The 16,573-nt window shown below is 40.1% G+C and overlaps 1 protein-coding gene across 3 annotated transcripts in view; it reads left to right on the forward strand.

Annotated features, from left to right (window-relative positions):
• PRKCZ (protein kinase C zeta) overlaps positions 1 to 16,573 on the forward strand; it is a 41,728-nt gene continuing 25,155 nt past the window's right edge. Inside the window, exons 1-5 of one of the 3 annotated variants that reach the window (XM_063177166.1) lie at positions 1 to 155; positions 936 to 1,124; positions 4,764 to 4,885; positions 6,691 to 6,780; positions 7,128 to 7,178. In XM_063177166.1, the coding sequence (XP_063033236.1) occupies positions 1,054 to 1,124; positions 4,764 to 4,885; positions 6,691 to 6,780; positions 7,128 to 7,178 (334 nt within the window). In that variant the 5' untranslated portion in view covers positions 1 to 155; positions 936 to 1,053. Of the gene's footprint in view, positions 156 to 935; positions 1,125 to 4,763; positions 4,886 to 6,690; positions 6,781 to 7,127; positions 7,179 to 9,754; positions 10,454 to 10,594; positions 10,820 to 16,573 lie in introns of those variants that run through there. The other 2 variants (XM_063177168.1, XM_063177167.1) reach the window with 2 other exon arrangements.

Here is a 16,573-nt window from a genome sequence, read left to right on the forward strand (position 1 = left end):
GCCGCTCCCCGCCGGGGCACCGCCGGCAGCGAGGCAAAGTCCGCTTCGAAACTTCCTTGCGGGACTTTGAGCAACTTGAGGCCGCGGAGGTGCAGTCGGGCAGGGCTCAGGGAGCGGCCCCTCTGTGAGGGGTGAGACGGCGGCGGTCGGAGCAGGTAGGAGCCCGGCCGGTCCCGGTGCAGACCGCTCAGTCCGGGGAAGTGCCGGCGCCGGCTCGTCCCGAGCGACGGTGCCGCGTCCCGGGCGCTCCCGGCAGGCCGGGGCTGAGGGGGGACCGGGGGGGACGGGAGGGGCCGCGGGTTCCGCTGAGCCCCCCGGAGGGGCCGCGTGTTCCCCTGAGCCCCCCGGGAGGGTCGGGTGGAGCTTTCGGCAGTCTCCGCTCCCCCGGGACCTGTGGCCCGGCTTGCCCGGACAGCGGGGTTAGGAGGTGTTTGGATACCCACATTGGTGTGTGAGGTGGTGGTTTGGAATAAACAGGATGTTTGTCAGGCTCCAGTCATAAAGGTATGGTAAATTGCCCCTCGGAGTTCCTCTGCTGCTTCTCTTGGGTAAATTTGTAGCTGGTAGTAATTGACTACAATGTTGTATTTACAGAAAAACTATTTTTAGTTACTTGTTTCTTTGGGAGGAAAGAGTAAGATGCTGTGTTGATGAATAAGTAGAAACTTCTGTGGAGTATTTCAGCCAGGAGGGAGCTGTTGAATGATTAAGAAAACTTCCTCAAATACTTGGGATATTTCTGTAAAGCTAAATTGTACAGGGTATTTTTAACCAATCATATTTTATTTCTGTGCAGGTCAATGGTCTTACACATTTTCCTTTTGATTTTTTTGCAGTTCTATGTAAAGCTATTTGTGTTTCTAAAATTTGACACAACTCATTTGTTTAGCAGTGTGTGTATATTCATCAATATTCTGGTTTCTTTATCTGTGCAGCTGGATTGAGAATCATCTGGAGCAGAAACACATTTCACATGTGAAGCTCTTCAGAATCTGTCTTGAATCAACTTATTTCTGCATACTTATAATTTTATATAGCTGCTAAATACAGACCATGCCGAGCAGAATGGGCTCAAAAATTGATCTGAACAAAGACTTCATCAGAGTAAAAACACACTACAGTGGGTAAGTCAGTGTGTCCTTGCCTCTGTGTTGTGACCTGTCTATTTTTGAAGTGTATTGAGCAGGAGTTCGTGGTCTGACCTGGTGATAAAGTAACCAGGGCTTTGGTGGATTTGTAATTAATGTCAGATCAGGCAGGTACACTTCTGAGCTATTAAAATACCAGTCAGACTCCTGCAGCATGCTGATCAAGAAGAAAAGTTAATTTATTCTTCTCTCAGAAGGGGAGAAAATGTGCATAACTGACAAACCCACAGTTATTGTGGGTTGATGGATTATTGATCCCCATGGGCACAGCCAGGTTAGATCCATCTCCTGCCCCCACATGCAGTTATTACATTTCATCCTGTCTACAATCACAATGTCATGGTCCCTTATGACTTCACTCTGTTGGCAGTAGAAACAGGAAGGTTTTATTGCAGCAACATGAAATCTGAATTTTCAGGTATGGTTAATCTAATTGGCTTGCTGCCACTCTGAGGACCTTGTGAAATAATGTTAGTTTATTCTCTCCTGTCTTCCTTCAAGGCCTGAGTTTAAGGCATTTGAGGACTTAAATATTTGGTCCAAGTAGATCCTAAAGTTGATTGGAAGAGTTTAGACTGAACTTGTTGGCATTTAATAAGTGACTTGAGTGGTCATTTCTGATATTTTACTGCTAAATAAGTAAATGTAGCCACCACTGTGCATGTTCTTACATCATGGTGTAGAAAAATGCTGGTTTGAATGAAATGTGATGTACTTATGAAAGTCACTTCGCACATTTTATTGAAAACAAAATGCTTTCATTTTAAACTTACCTACTTGTCAGTGCCATGTAGTTTGAGGTGCTGAGTTTAGAGTTCTAGAGCAGTTGAGTTAATGTGGTAATGCTCTGTGGGGAAGGCACTACAAACACCAGTAGAACTGGGTGTAAATGATTTGGGGATGTTTGCTGGCAGGTAATGCTGATATAAAGTGAAAGCAGTGTGTCTGTGGAACTTGTCTGTGCACAGCTGGGGGAGGTGATAATAATTGTCTCAATGTTAGAAGTCAAGTCATTATTATTACCATGTTTTACAATAAACTGCTGTAGTTTTTCCTGCAACACTGCATTCAGTCTTTTGCATGAGCTGTGAAGTCTGTAGAAATCAGTTTACAAACAAGAATTCCAGGCTCTGTGAATTTTGTTTTTGTTGTGCTGATCAAATGGTGTGAGCTAAAACTGGTTCTTTTTGACATTTAGCTTCTATAACTGATATCTCAGTGTTTCCACTGCAGTACTGCACTCAGATTTTGAGCAAGTTTGACAAACTGCAGGAAATCATTGATGCTGGGCAGCTTCAGAATCAGGGGCTCACTGCTGCAATAAAATATTAGTACAGGTGCCATGTTGAAATGCCTGTTAGAAATGTGAGCATGAGGAAGTTTGAAACATGTGAGTGTTGAGTGTATCTCTGGAGGCTGAGTATCTCAGGTATTCCTGTTTCTGGGTGTGACAGAGTTCCTAACATAGCACGGTGGAAATCACTGCCAGAGTAGATTACGAAAGAAAAACTAAGTAACTGCAGTAATGAACCAAGAATTACACAACTTGCCTCTAGTTTACACCTGGTTACTTGAAATCACTGAACAGAGCAGTGGTGCAGTCTGCTTTGCTGTGTTATTGGCTCTGAAGGATGACAAGTTTGATTGTCACTGGAATTATTTCTCTTGCTGTAACTGCTCATCCAGAACTTACTGATCATCATTACCTTTTCATATTACTGTGTAGTGTCCAGTTTCAAATATTTTTTAAAAGTGTCCCATGGGATTGTTTAGTGTTAAACAAGGAATGGTTTTCACTTCCCTGTGCTCTGATTGCCTGATGTGGCTGTAGAGATGTTAAGATTAAATACTGTAAATCTCAAAGGAACACGGGCATCATGGACATGAAGTTTATTAATTTACTTGTAGAATGACATCTGTTAATAATAATTTTAACAATTCAAGGCTGATTAGTAGTTGCCAGTTTTATTTGGAGTTTATAGTGTGTGTAGTAATGTTGTCTCACAGTGTATTTTCAGGTTTTGAGTATTATTTAGATACTTGTGCAAGTGTGATTGTCCAGGGTTACCACAGATCCACGCCTGCCTGGTGTCATGAGTAGCTCACAGTGGCAGTGCATTAAATAATGAGCTTTTCAATAATGAGCATGAAACAAATGCATCTGTTGGTGCCCTTGTCTTGGGGCAAGGCATTGTACCAGCCCTCAAACACTGCTGTGAGAACCAGTTTGGTCTCTTACTTCCATAAATGCATAAAACATGACTTCTTTGACAGGGAAATGTTCTTAAACTCAGCCTCACCTGACAGCTCTCAGTGTTGTGGTGATATGGATGTACAGGTTGGCAGGCAGCATATGTATTTCTTTTGCTGCTGCTGTTATGAAGAATGATTAAGTTGCTGCTCTTTGAGAGTGCTGCAAAGTATAGATTAAAGATACACTTGAAAAGGTAGCAGTGCTTTCATCTGAATTTGAAACAGTCCAGTTCTTTAAGATGATTGTTTTACAGCTTTGCTTATAGGAATTTTTTCTCAGCAAAGGCAAAATGGCAAGTTATTAATGCATATCATTTAAAATGTAAGTTGTGGAGTTTAAGTTTCTTATTTCAGTGCAGTACTGTTCAACTGCTGCTGAAAGTAGGCAGAAAATGTTGTATAACATTTTTTCTAAAATGTCACATAGTATGGAAACAGGAAAATCATCTCAGTCATGTTGGACAACTTCTGATATATTTGCTGGATTGCACTAAGAGGGGAAAGAATTACACATGCCAGTAGCCATTAACTACAAAACAGTTTCCTAACTGTCCTCTGGAAAGTTTTGAAGGCAATGGAATGATTTATGTTCATCTCCTGTTTCTTTTTGCACTTGTTTATTAATTGATTTTCCTGAGTCAGTTATTTGAAAAATATTTTAAAAGTGGTAGAAACTCTTGTTTCAAAATAATCAGATTTTGTTTTGCTTAATCTTTTTTCCTTTTTCAGTATTGGAACTGCTTTGACAGGACTTGTGGACTTCTATTATATCAAAAGTTATTGTCACAAATTCCTGAGATAATGTATAGTTTACATAGAGAGTTCAGTACTGGGTTCATGCTCTCTAAACACTACAAAGGTAGAGTGCAAGATGCAGAATTTGAGTAAGATTTTACCTGAATTTTCCTGTAATTACATCTTCTGAGAATTCACCTAATCAAAGCTTCATCTCAAACAATATAGTGGATGTGAGGTAAAGCCTCTGTTTTAAAGGATTTTACAATAATTGAGATTTTATTTATCTCCTGATGGAAGAAGTACCTGGATTAAAAAAAAAAAAGAAATAATTATGAAAGCTTCTGGTTTGTTTTTTAACGACACTTCAAGCACTGATAATTATAATAAGGGAGCTTGGCTCACCCGAGTAAACATGCATTAAAGACTGGTAATTAACACATTTATTTCCTCCACGCTGAAGGATTTTTAAGTTAAGCACTGGGAGGTGTAATCCTGTGGCACAGTGGGAGTGTTTTATATGAGGAATGCTCATTCTGTGTGATTCTGCAGCTTGCTGTCCATAGGTGGAACTGTTGGAATGTGCAGGTGTTTTCTGATAAGAGCTGATGTTTTCATCTTCTGCAGGGACATCCTGATAACAAACCTGGATGCATCCATGAGCTATGCTGAGCTCTGTGATGAAGTGCACGAGATGTGTAACCTGCAGCAGGAACAGCCCATTACCCTCAAGTGGATTGATGATGAAGGTATTGCACTGAAATACTTCAGGGTTTGTTGTTCACTGTAGTGCAGAGAAGGGGCATGAGGAACTTGTATAAACAAATAACACACTGTGGAGTTTTTTGTGCAGCCCTGTTCTAGAGCAGGAAGCTTGGAGAAATGAAACTTAAGACATCAGGGTTGATTGCAGTAGTGCCTGAATTCACTTCTGCAGAAGCCCCTTGTCAAAGTCAGGGCCTGCAGAACTAGAACTGAATACAGAAAGGTGGAAAAACACCAGACTGGTTTGGCTAATACTTTTAATGGTATGTTTTCATTTTTTAAATAGCTCTCTTAGCTGATAGTGTTGTTTGAGTAAATGGAATTTCAAAGCACTGACCTTGGAAGGAGGTAGCTGGTAGTCAAAGACAACTCAGCCCTTTTTAAGACACCAAGGACAAGTATTAATACTCCTAAATTTTACTCTTTATATTTTGTATACCAAGAAGGACAGAGGCACCCGTACCACCCTCAGTTTAATGGTGGTGTAATAAGAAGTAACCTGATGAGAAGGACATGGAAGATAATTACATTGTCTGTGCTTAGCTGGTTGAACTGCATGCCTGCTAATAAAGGGAGATTATTGCAGGGTGGAAGAAAACCCCCTGAGTTTGGAGTTGGAGGATTCTAAGACAGGAGTCCTGTTAAGTGTTTCTTGGTTGGGCTCTCTGTTGTATTGGCTTATTGAATTTACTTAAATTAAAAAGAATTTATTTAGTCTCTGTTCTAGTAAGTATTTTCCTCTAGTCTTGGTTAAATACCTGCAGAACCTTTCTGTGATTCCTGGGTCTGAGTGGTTGAGTTCCAGCCAATCTGCTGTGTTGGCTGTTACTGATCCTCCTGGGTTTTCTGAGTTATCCTATTTCTGCATGCAAGTGTTTCCACTTATTGCCACATGGAATTTAAGTTCATTTGACTGATTGCACAAACAGATGTTCTCTTTGAACTAACTAAAAGCAAACAATTGCCCATGGCTTAATGAATAAACAAAACCTACCAAGAGATGAAGAAAATAGATTTTCTGTTGGGCTTTTATAATGTTTCTTTGTTTTTGACAAGATCCAAAAGGTTTGAACTATGAATAACTCACTCATGATAAAATCCTGTAAACATGCAAGGAATATGGATTGTTGATTTGCAGTACAAATAGTTCTTTTGTCTTTCATGTTGCATTATTGCTGCATTTATAGATCATCAACAGCAGTAGCCTAAAAGAGAGGTAGCTGGCCCCTGGATTCATAATTTTACAAAATAAGGACATTTTTAAGAATAAGAAATTGAAGTTTAAATGTTGCTTGACTCTGGTGTCATCACTTGGCCTGGATATCATGAGGCCACGTGTCAGCCAGGGTGTGCTGCAGGAAGGGACACACAGAGGGACAGGGGTTCAGTGACACCCGTGCTCTGTGCTGCCTCTCAGTGCATTGTGACGTACTGTACTTTGTGTGTCTGCTTAAGTGGATTTATGGATTAATTATCCAGTTTTAACAAAAATAACCCTCCCAAGGTAATGCTGATAATGTGACCACAAGCAGACATCAAGAAAATGGTGGGGGGATCTTTAGGCATATGTGTTCACTTTTATTCTCTTGTTATCCTATAGGATAGTTCTGTCTACTCAATTTTGATGAAATTGGAAGGAATAATTGTGTTGTTCCATTTTGGCTTTGATCAAAATGCAACCTTAATATCAAGTTGATTGAAAGAAAGGCAATACCTGAAGCTGGTACATATTTTACTAATTAAAATTCTTCGGTGGTAAATTTACCTGTGTGTTGCTTTTTTTTGTTAGGTGACCCCTGTACCATCTCCTCTCAGATGGAGCTGGAGGAAGCATTCCGTCTGTACTGTCAGAACAGGGACCAGGGGCTGATCATTCATGGCAAGTATTGCAGAGCTCAGGAACCCCTCCCTGTGTGCCTGATCATCCCCACAGCTGCTCCAAGTGTCCTTTGTGGAGCTCTGCCCTGGACTTTGGTGCTGAGGAAGGAACTGGAGCTCAAAGCTGAAACTGTGCAGGAGCTTTGAGTTCAGCACTGCACAGATATGTTCTTGCTTTACTCCAGTATAAGCTCCTCCCAGTCTAGAATTAAGTTTTGATTGTATCATTTCTCATGTAGAATTATTTAAAGGCTTCCAAAAACTGTTTGTATGTAAATAAATTGAAAAATCAAGGAAAAAATACTACTGAGAATCTTTTACCTTAAAAATCTGATGTTTTTGTTGTAGTTTTCCCAAGTACTCCAGAGAAACCCGGCATGCCTTGTCCAGGAGAGGATCGTGAGTACTAAAATGTTCTCCCATTCTAGCTAAACTTTTTTTTTTGGTCACGTGGAAAAGAAATATATTAAAGGATTTTCATAATCCAGTGCTACATATGTGTGTTTCTGTTTTGTTTTCTTAAAAGAATACAAAATGTTTTACATTTTGTCAACAGACAAATTGCATAAATCAGTGTTGTAGCAGTGTTTTAATGTTTCTGAGGATTAATGCTGGTTTTTGTTGTTGATACATTTGGAGGAAGAGACAACAGGATTTTGGATGCCTATTTGAATGTAGGCCTTTGCTTTTTTTGTCGTTATTTTGGTTTTTTAACTTTCAGGTAAAAGAAATTATGTGCTGATGAGGGAGATGCAGCCATTTTAATAAAAAGGTTATTAATCTCTATAAAAATAATCCTGTGAGAGGTAGATAAACCTCCAGAGGAAGGACACATAATTGATATGGTTTACCTGTATTTGTAATAACCTGAACTGCACAGGGATAAAGGGATTAAATAGCTGTATAGTCAGCTCTCATTGCAGAGGGATGGCATCAGGACTTTAGTTCATATCTTGGTAAATGTTAAGGAAAGGAATGGGAATAATTGGGTGCCAAAGGTACCAGATGATGCTTGGCTGCTCACAGGAGTATAAAAAAAGCTAACTGAGGAATTTGAAGGACCTTTGCTCTTCTCTTTGAGAAATATGAGAGGAGATAAAAGTAATTGCTGATAAGAGCAAGTAATGCATACTAGGAGAAAAGTACTTGGTTGATCAGGATTTACACTGACAGTCTGGCTAAAGATGAGTAGGGCAGTGGTAGTAGTTGTTAATGCTATTTTTTATCAGAGAATAATGCTAATATGAAACCAGGTACGTTTTCATATTGATTAGGTTATTGAAATTGTCTTTTAGAAAGACAAAAAAAGTAAATGTACAACATTAATTCTTTTAATTTTCTGAACAAGGCTAGCAGATAAAGGCTCTTCTGCTATGATTAGAAGAGTTAAAGAAATTATCCCTGAGACACCTAATTTAATGAACTCATTAAAGGTGTAGATATTCTAATAGGAAAGTTTTTTGTGTTAATTTGTTTGAAGTTTGAGCTCTCTGAAGCATGAGATGAGCTGCAGAGAGCACAGCTGAGTGTGGCTCAGCTGACCTGGTTATTGTGTCTGTAGGGTATTTCTCCCTGTTTGGTTTTACAGGTCACGTTCAATCACACTCAGATTGTTTCAAAATCCTGTTTAGTTGGATGTGCTTGATAAGGGATCTCTGGTCAGGTTTCTCATGGTTTCATGGATTAATTTGATGCACATTACCTCTGCATCTGTGGGGCCTGCATGGAAATTGGGCCTAGTGGCCTAGGTATAGCTATTTTTTGCAACAGAGCTATTTAATTGTATTAAAATTGTAATTTAGCATGGACTAATACATTCAGGATTGTTGCTTGTTAGCCAAAGGCCCACAGCAAATATCTGCATTGCACTTGGACTCTAAGGGAATGTTACTGGTGTTGGTAATACAGTTTATTGAAGGAACTATTTATTTTGTCAGGACTGAAATATTTGCTTTGCTTCACAAAATATTAATCCTGTTTCAATTTCTTATTTAGTCTTTATCACTGTAGTTATAGTCATAGGAAATCTCTTTAAAAGTGAGAATATTATGTAATATATGGATATGTTTGCTGGAGCATCATGTTTGCACTATAAAGGAGATTATGAGTTTGCCTCAGGTTTTTTCCATAGACAAATAAACAGTGAAGTAGTTGGTCTATCCAAAATGAGCTTCTACTTAAATTAGCAGTTCTCAGTGTGGATTGCTGGTTTGTTACAGACCTACAGACAGTTTGAAATGGAGTTTTTAAATAAAGCTATTCAATTGTGAAATAATTGCATTTCCAATCTGTTGCTCAGATGTCTCCATGTTAGGTCATGGAGTTTCTCTTCCCAATAGTTTGTGGTCTTCTGAAGTGCAAATCTTTATTTCTGTAGGATTGTAGGGTTTTTCTTTCCAGCTCCTTCAGAACAATAATACTTTGGAAGAAGAGTGCAGGAATACAGACTGGAGGGTTTGCATTTATGTTGAAATTTAATAATAGAGTTGCTACCTCTCCTCATGTTTGTTAAACTGATACGGTTTTGAGATTGTACCAGCCAGCAAAGCTTGAAATAAAAGCTGTAATGCATTAATGAAATAAACCACATGCCTAATATTTCAATTCCATTTGCATGACTTAAGGAAAGTTATTTCTGTGCTTGAAGAACCTTTGTTCTTATATTGATGTGGTGCTGTCTGTGAGACAGAATTTGCACAGTCTCCAGCATCTGCATTTGTATTGTCTCTGTTTTCCTTTGCTGCTGGATTTCTGTGCTGTTGTTGGAGCCAGCCCCAGCTCTCAGTGTCAGAGCACAGCTGTGGTTCCAAGCAGCCCCTCTCCCTGAGCTGGCAGTGCTGCTGGGAGGTGACAAACATCTCCCATCCCTTCCCAGACACTAAATGTGACCATCTCCCATCAGCCTTGCTGAAACATCTCCCATCCCTTGCCAGCCACTCAATGTGACCTCTCCTGGGTGTTCCCAGCATCTGCTGGACTGGAGCCTTGGGTGCTCGATCAGTGTTTCCTGATAAAGATGGCAGACTTTTAGAGCAGTCCTGCATTTCAGTTTTACTTTCTCAGTGGATGAGCAGTTATTTCAGGATGGAATAAACAAGGTTGTTCCAGAGGCGTTCGCTGTGTTCTCTCCTGTGCCTGGAGGTGCCAGCGCTCCTGACAGCGCGTGTGGATCCCAGCAGCTGATTGGCAGCTTTATAACTTAGTTATTGGAGTCTCAGCTTATTTACCCTGACAGATCTTGGTCTGATTTATCACTCTTGGTGCTGCAGTGCATTGTGTAACACGGCACATCCAGCTGAACAATCCACATCAATTTGTAGCACTTCCCTCACAGAATTGCCGGCTTTATCAGAGAAATTCTTGTTTTGGTGACATCAGCTCCTTGACATCCATGCCATGTTTTAGTTGTGCCTCAGCTGCTAGCTACAGCCTCTCAAGGGAGCCAGTACCACCCGTGCCTGGATACATGAGGCAGAGATGTGAAAGGGAGAGACGGGGGTAACCAGTCTTCCATTAAATATTTGCTCTTAATGTTCGAGCTGATCCTGCCTATTGTCCTTGGTGTCTAATGGTATTCACACAGCGGCATCCGTGGAATAAAGGGAAAATGTTTCATTTCATACCTACTACATTGTAAAGAATTCCATGCTGAAGAGGCTAAAGAATAAAACCCAGTGAGTAATGCATGCTTTTCTGTAGATTTTGTGTCATCATTGTGGTTGCTGTTGCGAGCGGCGGGCACTGACGCGGGCTGTGTGTACGTGTGCTGCAGGAGAGAGGAGAACTCAGCATTTTGGTTATGGTACAGTCGCTGTGCCTGCCACCCTCCTTTGCAGCCATGGATTGTTACAAATGCAGAGATTCCTGCTGCCTCTGTGCGTAGGGATGTGGCTGAGAGACCTCCTGGAAATGCTGATAAAATTGCATTGAAAGGACTCCTGGGGAATGTATTTTAGGAGGAGAGGAACAGAAGAGTGAGTGATGCTGCTGCTGCTAATATTGGAGATTAATGAAGGAAATGTATCCCAAAAACCCTGACGGTATGTGCTCAGGGCCTGTTTATTGTAGGATTGCTGATGTAAAGGCTGACCATTTAGGAGCATCATTTTCTGAGGCCTTTTTGTTGAATTCTGCTTAGTGGATTGTTATAGATGGCTGTTTTTAATTGTGAAATACTTGTTTTGAATTAAGGGTTACTTAGTTTCTAATATTGTCAGAACGAACTGTGCTAGTTCACTTCTGCTTTACAAATAGATCTATGTATTTAATATTAGAATTCATCTTGGGTTTGGATAGCTAGTGCCAGCAAATGTTAGGGTTGTTTTGCTGTTGGCTTCGTTAAATAGGAGAATGCAGACTATGAAACCTTTAATTAATTAACAGAAGAGAATGAATGTGTTTTAAATGTTTTAGCACTCATTATGTTAGTGTGATAGTTTTTATTATCTAATATTTCTGGCTGATTTTGCTGCCTTATTTTTTTGGTAATGATTACACTGTGTTGTGCATGTCTGCTGTGCTCTTTGTTTATCTGCTCAGTATTTTAGCATTAGGTGTTTGGACTTCATTTTCCCCCCAAGCCATCTTTCTTGAAAATTTCATCATAGGTTTGAGTAAAGGTATCGTAGTAACTAATTGTTGTTGTGGGCTTTTTATTTTAGGTATAGATATTTGATTTTGCCTTATATCCTGCCTGATACTGTGAAATAGCTTGAAAAGGCTTCTTGCTGGAGTAGTGTGGCCTGTAAATATTTTTCTAGCTCATAAGGCAGGTTTTTCCCTTCATTTGTTACTGTATTGGCAGCAGTGATTAGGTTATTCAGAGCACGTGAACCAATTTAATCCCCCAATGAAGAAAAGAACTATTGCCACCATAGAGACTGTTCTGAAGATGCAGATTGGATTGCACTGGATAATTAGGCAATTTTGAAACTGCTAGTAACCCTCTCCTGGATTTTAGTAATTGGACTGGGGGGAGGGAGGGACTGTACTATTTTAATGTAAGATATTTTTGCTTAGGATTTAAAAATAGCTGTGTCATAGTTTCTCAAGAATACCTGAAATCTCTTCCTCTATCTTAACTGCACCACGTTTGTGTTGTATGTGACATATTTGAAAAAGAGACAGATTGTGAGGCAGCATAAGTTACTGAGAACAGAATTGTAGCTAAAGGTCTGGTTTGCTTATAGTAATGTCATGATTTTTAATTCTAAATAATTGTAACAGTTTTCTTAGCTATGAAATATCCAATGAAGAATAAAGGGCTGGACCCTGCTTTTTGTAATTCAGGCATAAAATGATAAAGCACAAGTCTGATTGTGGGATTTAAGATCTGCTCTTAATTAAAGATGCTGGGTGTCTTAGCAGATGATTGTGTTACAATTTATAAACTATAGACTAAAACTACAATGGACTAAGGACTGCATGGGCTGTTTTTTAAGGTGCCATAGCAAATAATCTGTTTTCTTTATTCCACTTCCCCTCTCCTAGCTGTTAGTCAGGGTGTAGTATATGAAATGCAGAGAGGATGTCACCTGGTTTCAGAAAGCTCCTCTTTGATGTAATGTCTGGTTCCTCTCCCTGTGTTGTCTCATATCTTATAAATTGCTAAATCCACTCTTGATATTCAGGCACTTGGGTAACTAAACGGGCAAGGGGGTGGTGAAGCTTTTTGATTTTGCTGGAATTAGTGAATATTTGTGGGCCTGCTAAACCCCAGTTAGGCCTGTGTGTTTCAGTAGCTTGGGAGAGCTGTTTAATATGAAACCTCCTCATTTATACAGCCAAGGTTAATGATGTATTATTGTACTTGGGTTCTGTGTAATACTTTTGGAAATGAATTTCTCTATGCAAGTTCTGGTTTTTTATGTTGAACTGAGCCACAGATTCCACAGCAGAGGCCTGCAGGGCAGGTGTATGGGCTCTTCACATTGATCTCCTGGATTTTGGAGTTGCTGTGAGAAACCAGATTGTGTGTGAGATTGTGCTGCTCATTTGGGGTGCAGAGCACCAGGAGCAAACCTTGGGAGGCTCTGAGAGCAGCTGGAGCCTCTGAGGGCTTGCAGTAGTACAGGTCTGGGGGGTAAATAAAGCAAAAAGCAGCAAACTTGAGGCTTGCTGACAGGGTGGCTCCCAGGAGAGGCTCAGGGAGCCCTGGGCACTGTCAGACACAGAAGGGTGAGCAGCCTGTGCAGTTCATCCTGGAGCCACACGGGGAAGGAGCTGCCATGGGAGTGGAAAAAGGCAAAGCTGATCCTCTCAATATTGACCAGAAAGTGCCTCATTTGTAACTCGAGTTCCATTGCTGTTCCTCCTGCATCTCTTAGGGCTTGTCCTTGAATTGGGAGCTGGGGATGTGTTTAAAAGGAAACCAGAAGCTATTTCAAGGCAGTACTCCAGGATTTTAGTCTGGCCTTTATTTTTACAATAAATTACTACTGCTAATGCTATTCTTTCAATAATTTAGATTCTTTTCTAGTGCTCCTCAGTAAAGCAGTGCAGGTGCCCTGTGACTGGCACAAGACACCCTGTTCTTCATTTTGTCAACTCTGATCCAAAGTTACCAAAATTTAATTTCAATTTCATTCCAAGCACATGTTCTGGAAACTCTTGGTAGTTCTGTGATGATCAGCTCCATGTGCAGTAGCACTGCAGTACAAGCAGAATTGTCCAGGTAACTGAGATGAGGGGAGATGGGACAGGTCACAGCCAGTGGAATGTTTCAGTGCATGGAGACAAGAGTAGGACTTCAACTTAGATAAAATCAATTGATAAAATATGCTAAAATTAATTTAAAAATCATGTTTGGCATAGGACAAGATTAATCATTAACCATTTTCTAAAGGACAAGAAGTCAGGGAAATGGGACTCTTCAAGCAAAATCTTCTATAATATTTTCTCAGGGATTTGTCACTAGCTCGCTTTTTATTTTTCCTTTGACCTTTTCAATAGACATGTCATAATTTGCTTTTTAAGATAAAAAACTCTAGGTGAAAACTATATCTGACCAAGTTATAACTGATGATACTTGAACAATGTGGCTCCAGTTCCTTCTGATTACTGTCTCAGTCACAGGAACTGGGCTTCTCCTCCCTTTCAGTTACCCACAGGTGTGAACTACATGTGCTCAAAGGATGAACATTTCTTGGCAATTTCTTTGTCAGGTCTAGGGTAAATTCTGCTGTTAAGTCTAGAATAAGACTCCCAGCAGGTCTTAAATCATGCAGCTGCTGATGAGATACAGCAGAACCAAATTCTTGCAGCAAACTTCATTAGGTTGCTCCTCACTGTTTTGGTTGCTTTCTTCAGTAACCCCAGGGTGTATAAAAGACTTTCTGTTGTCAGGCTTTTATTTATGGTATAAATTATTGTTTCATGGATGTACTAAGACATAGAGGTTTGTATAAGAACAAAACTGTGGCCTAAAAGTGGATGCAGATAGTACAGATTGCTTAAATGTTCAGAACTTCATTGTGCTGTACTTCAGTCCTAAGTGAGGTAAATTAAAGAATGAAATATTTTAAATAAGTACTGGCTCAGTACTCTTTCAGCTTGATCAAGCATTCTAATGCAGCTCCTAAATGATGCCAATAGAACATTAAATTCACTTTTCACTGTAGTAAATCTTTTAATGAAAGTGATTTTTATTTTGGGAGAATTAATGATCCAATCATCAAAAGAAGTCTTTGGGCTTACTATTAACCATGCAATGCAGGTTTGGTTTTGGGGTTTGTGTGACCACTGACTTTGTAACCAGAGGAGCCAAATGCACCTCATAAAAGGCTGTGAATTGAAAATTGCCCAGTGAGAGAAGGGAAAATATGAACCTTTTTTCTTTCCTAAACAAAAATATTAATCACCTTCAGAAGCAGGCACTCAAAGCCAGTTGTCTTCTGGCCCTTTTCATAACAGCCTTTCAAATCAGAGCAGCAATAGAGCAGGAGTTTATCCTGTGTCTGGGCCAGCCTTGCAAACAGAAGTGTCAGCACAAGAGGATGAGCAGGGAAGGACATGAGCAGGTTGTGGTCACTGATGTGCCCAGAGAGGAACCAGGACATGGTCACTGACTGGACTTAGTGACCATTTCTTTGGTAACCCTTGGTATATTTTGTTGTTTTCAGTAAATCTGATAAATTGCACATGAAATCAGATGTGTGAGTCAGAGGCTGGCTCCAGATGAGCTGTAAGCACTGCTGTGTTTGTGGCATTGTCTCTGGAGGTGTCACTGTCACCTTGCAGGGCCACAGAGCCATTCTGGCAGCAGGATGTGAAGGTGAACATCCAAGAGCTCAGGCATGAGGAGCTCTGGGGTGTTGCAGTGCAGGTGGGACTCAGCTGCCCCTTCCAAGGCTCTGGGGAAGGATGTTCACCCAGCTGTGCTGCAGTAATGCTGCTGCTCTGTGGGACATTTGTTTCCTGGTTGGTTCTCCACTGATCCTAAACCTTGGTCATTGTTGCTGTCCTAACTGTGCTTTTCTTCACAGACTTTGTAGTTAATTTTAGTGTCTGTTGAAAAGGATGGGAGATGGTTTCCCAAGTGCTAATCAGCCTTCAATTGAATTTTAAAAAGCTTTCTTCTGGCCATTTAATATTTTGCAATAACTGCAAGGGGTCAAAGCATTTAATACCTCCATATTGTTAAGGATACTCTTTTCATTTCCCAACTTCAATTGTATGCAGCAGCTTATTCATAATAAAAAGAAGGGCCACTTAACATCCAATGTATGTCTTAAAATTGCTTTCTGAAGCATGTAAATTGTTTCAATGTACCTATTTGTAGGAAATTAAATAACAGATGTCAAGCAATGTACTATCAAAGTGTACTTTGGAATTTAGTCTCCCAAAAAATGTGTTCTACTTTTATTTGTAATTTCTTTATCAAGTCCAGTCTATCTGAAATGCCAGTATCAATTTCTCCCTTGTAATTCATGAGTTGGTTTTGAAAGAATGCTCACTTGTGTGCTCAGCACAACATTAAAAGAACAAAACAAAAACTGGGCATTCTGGTAGTGTCCAGCTGGCAGGCTGGGTAATTGGCCTGTAAACAAGTTGTATTAATCTCTGAGAAGTGATTTGCAGCAATAGCAAATTACCTCTGTGCTCAGGATAGGAGCAGATTTCATTAGGGCTGGATCACATAAAAGCCAACTTTGGAATTGCATTTGGATCCAAATGAAGAGGGAGTAATTCCTGTGGCCATCTTAGTGCCCTTCATTGGTGGAAACCAACTGTGTTGTCATTTGGACAGGAATTGTGCCTCCTCCCATTTCCCCCTGCTTTTCCCAGTTACATTTTTCAGCATCAAGTTCTCATCCTTTCTGTGAAGTTCTGCAGAGCTCATTATGGTATTGGGGAGTACCTTCTGTGGATAAATTAATTTGGAATTAACACTGAACAGTAAACATTGCTTGTCAGTTTATATCCATAGTTAAATTTTGTGTGTTCATGTTTTTCCTCAGAACTTTTTTCTACAATATTTTTAAAAGATGAGGAAAGAAGCCCCAGTCCTAGGAAATGTCACTGGAAGCCAATATCAAATCTATTTGCAGGGTTTCCTGTGCTTCACTGGTAGTGATGTAGTTGCACAGTTTGACAACAGAGGGAAGAATTGCACAGCAGCAGCTGTCAGTTGTTCCCCACTGCTTTTAGGTAGAGGCAGCTGGTTAATTTTATTTTGAGTACTTTTATTTCCCTTGTACTCTTACTTTGAAAAAGCCTGTGTTTTTTTCTTTCAATTTTCCACTCTTGGAAGTACATAAAGTTCTGTACCTTCATTCTATTTAAAATATATATCT

This window comes from Melospiza melodia, chromosome 26 (genome assembly GCF_035770615.1).
Source record: "Melospiza melodia melodia isolate bMelMel2 chromosome 26, bMelMel2.pri, whole genome shotgun sequence".
In the NCBI taxonomy this organism is placed as follows: Eukaryota; Metazoa; Chordata; class Aves; order Passeriformes; family Passerellidae; genus Melospiza; species Melospiza melodia.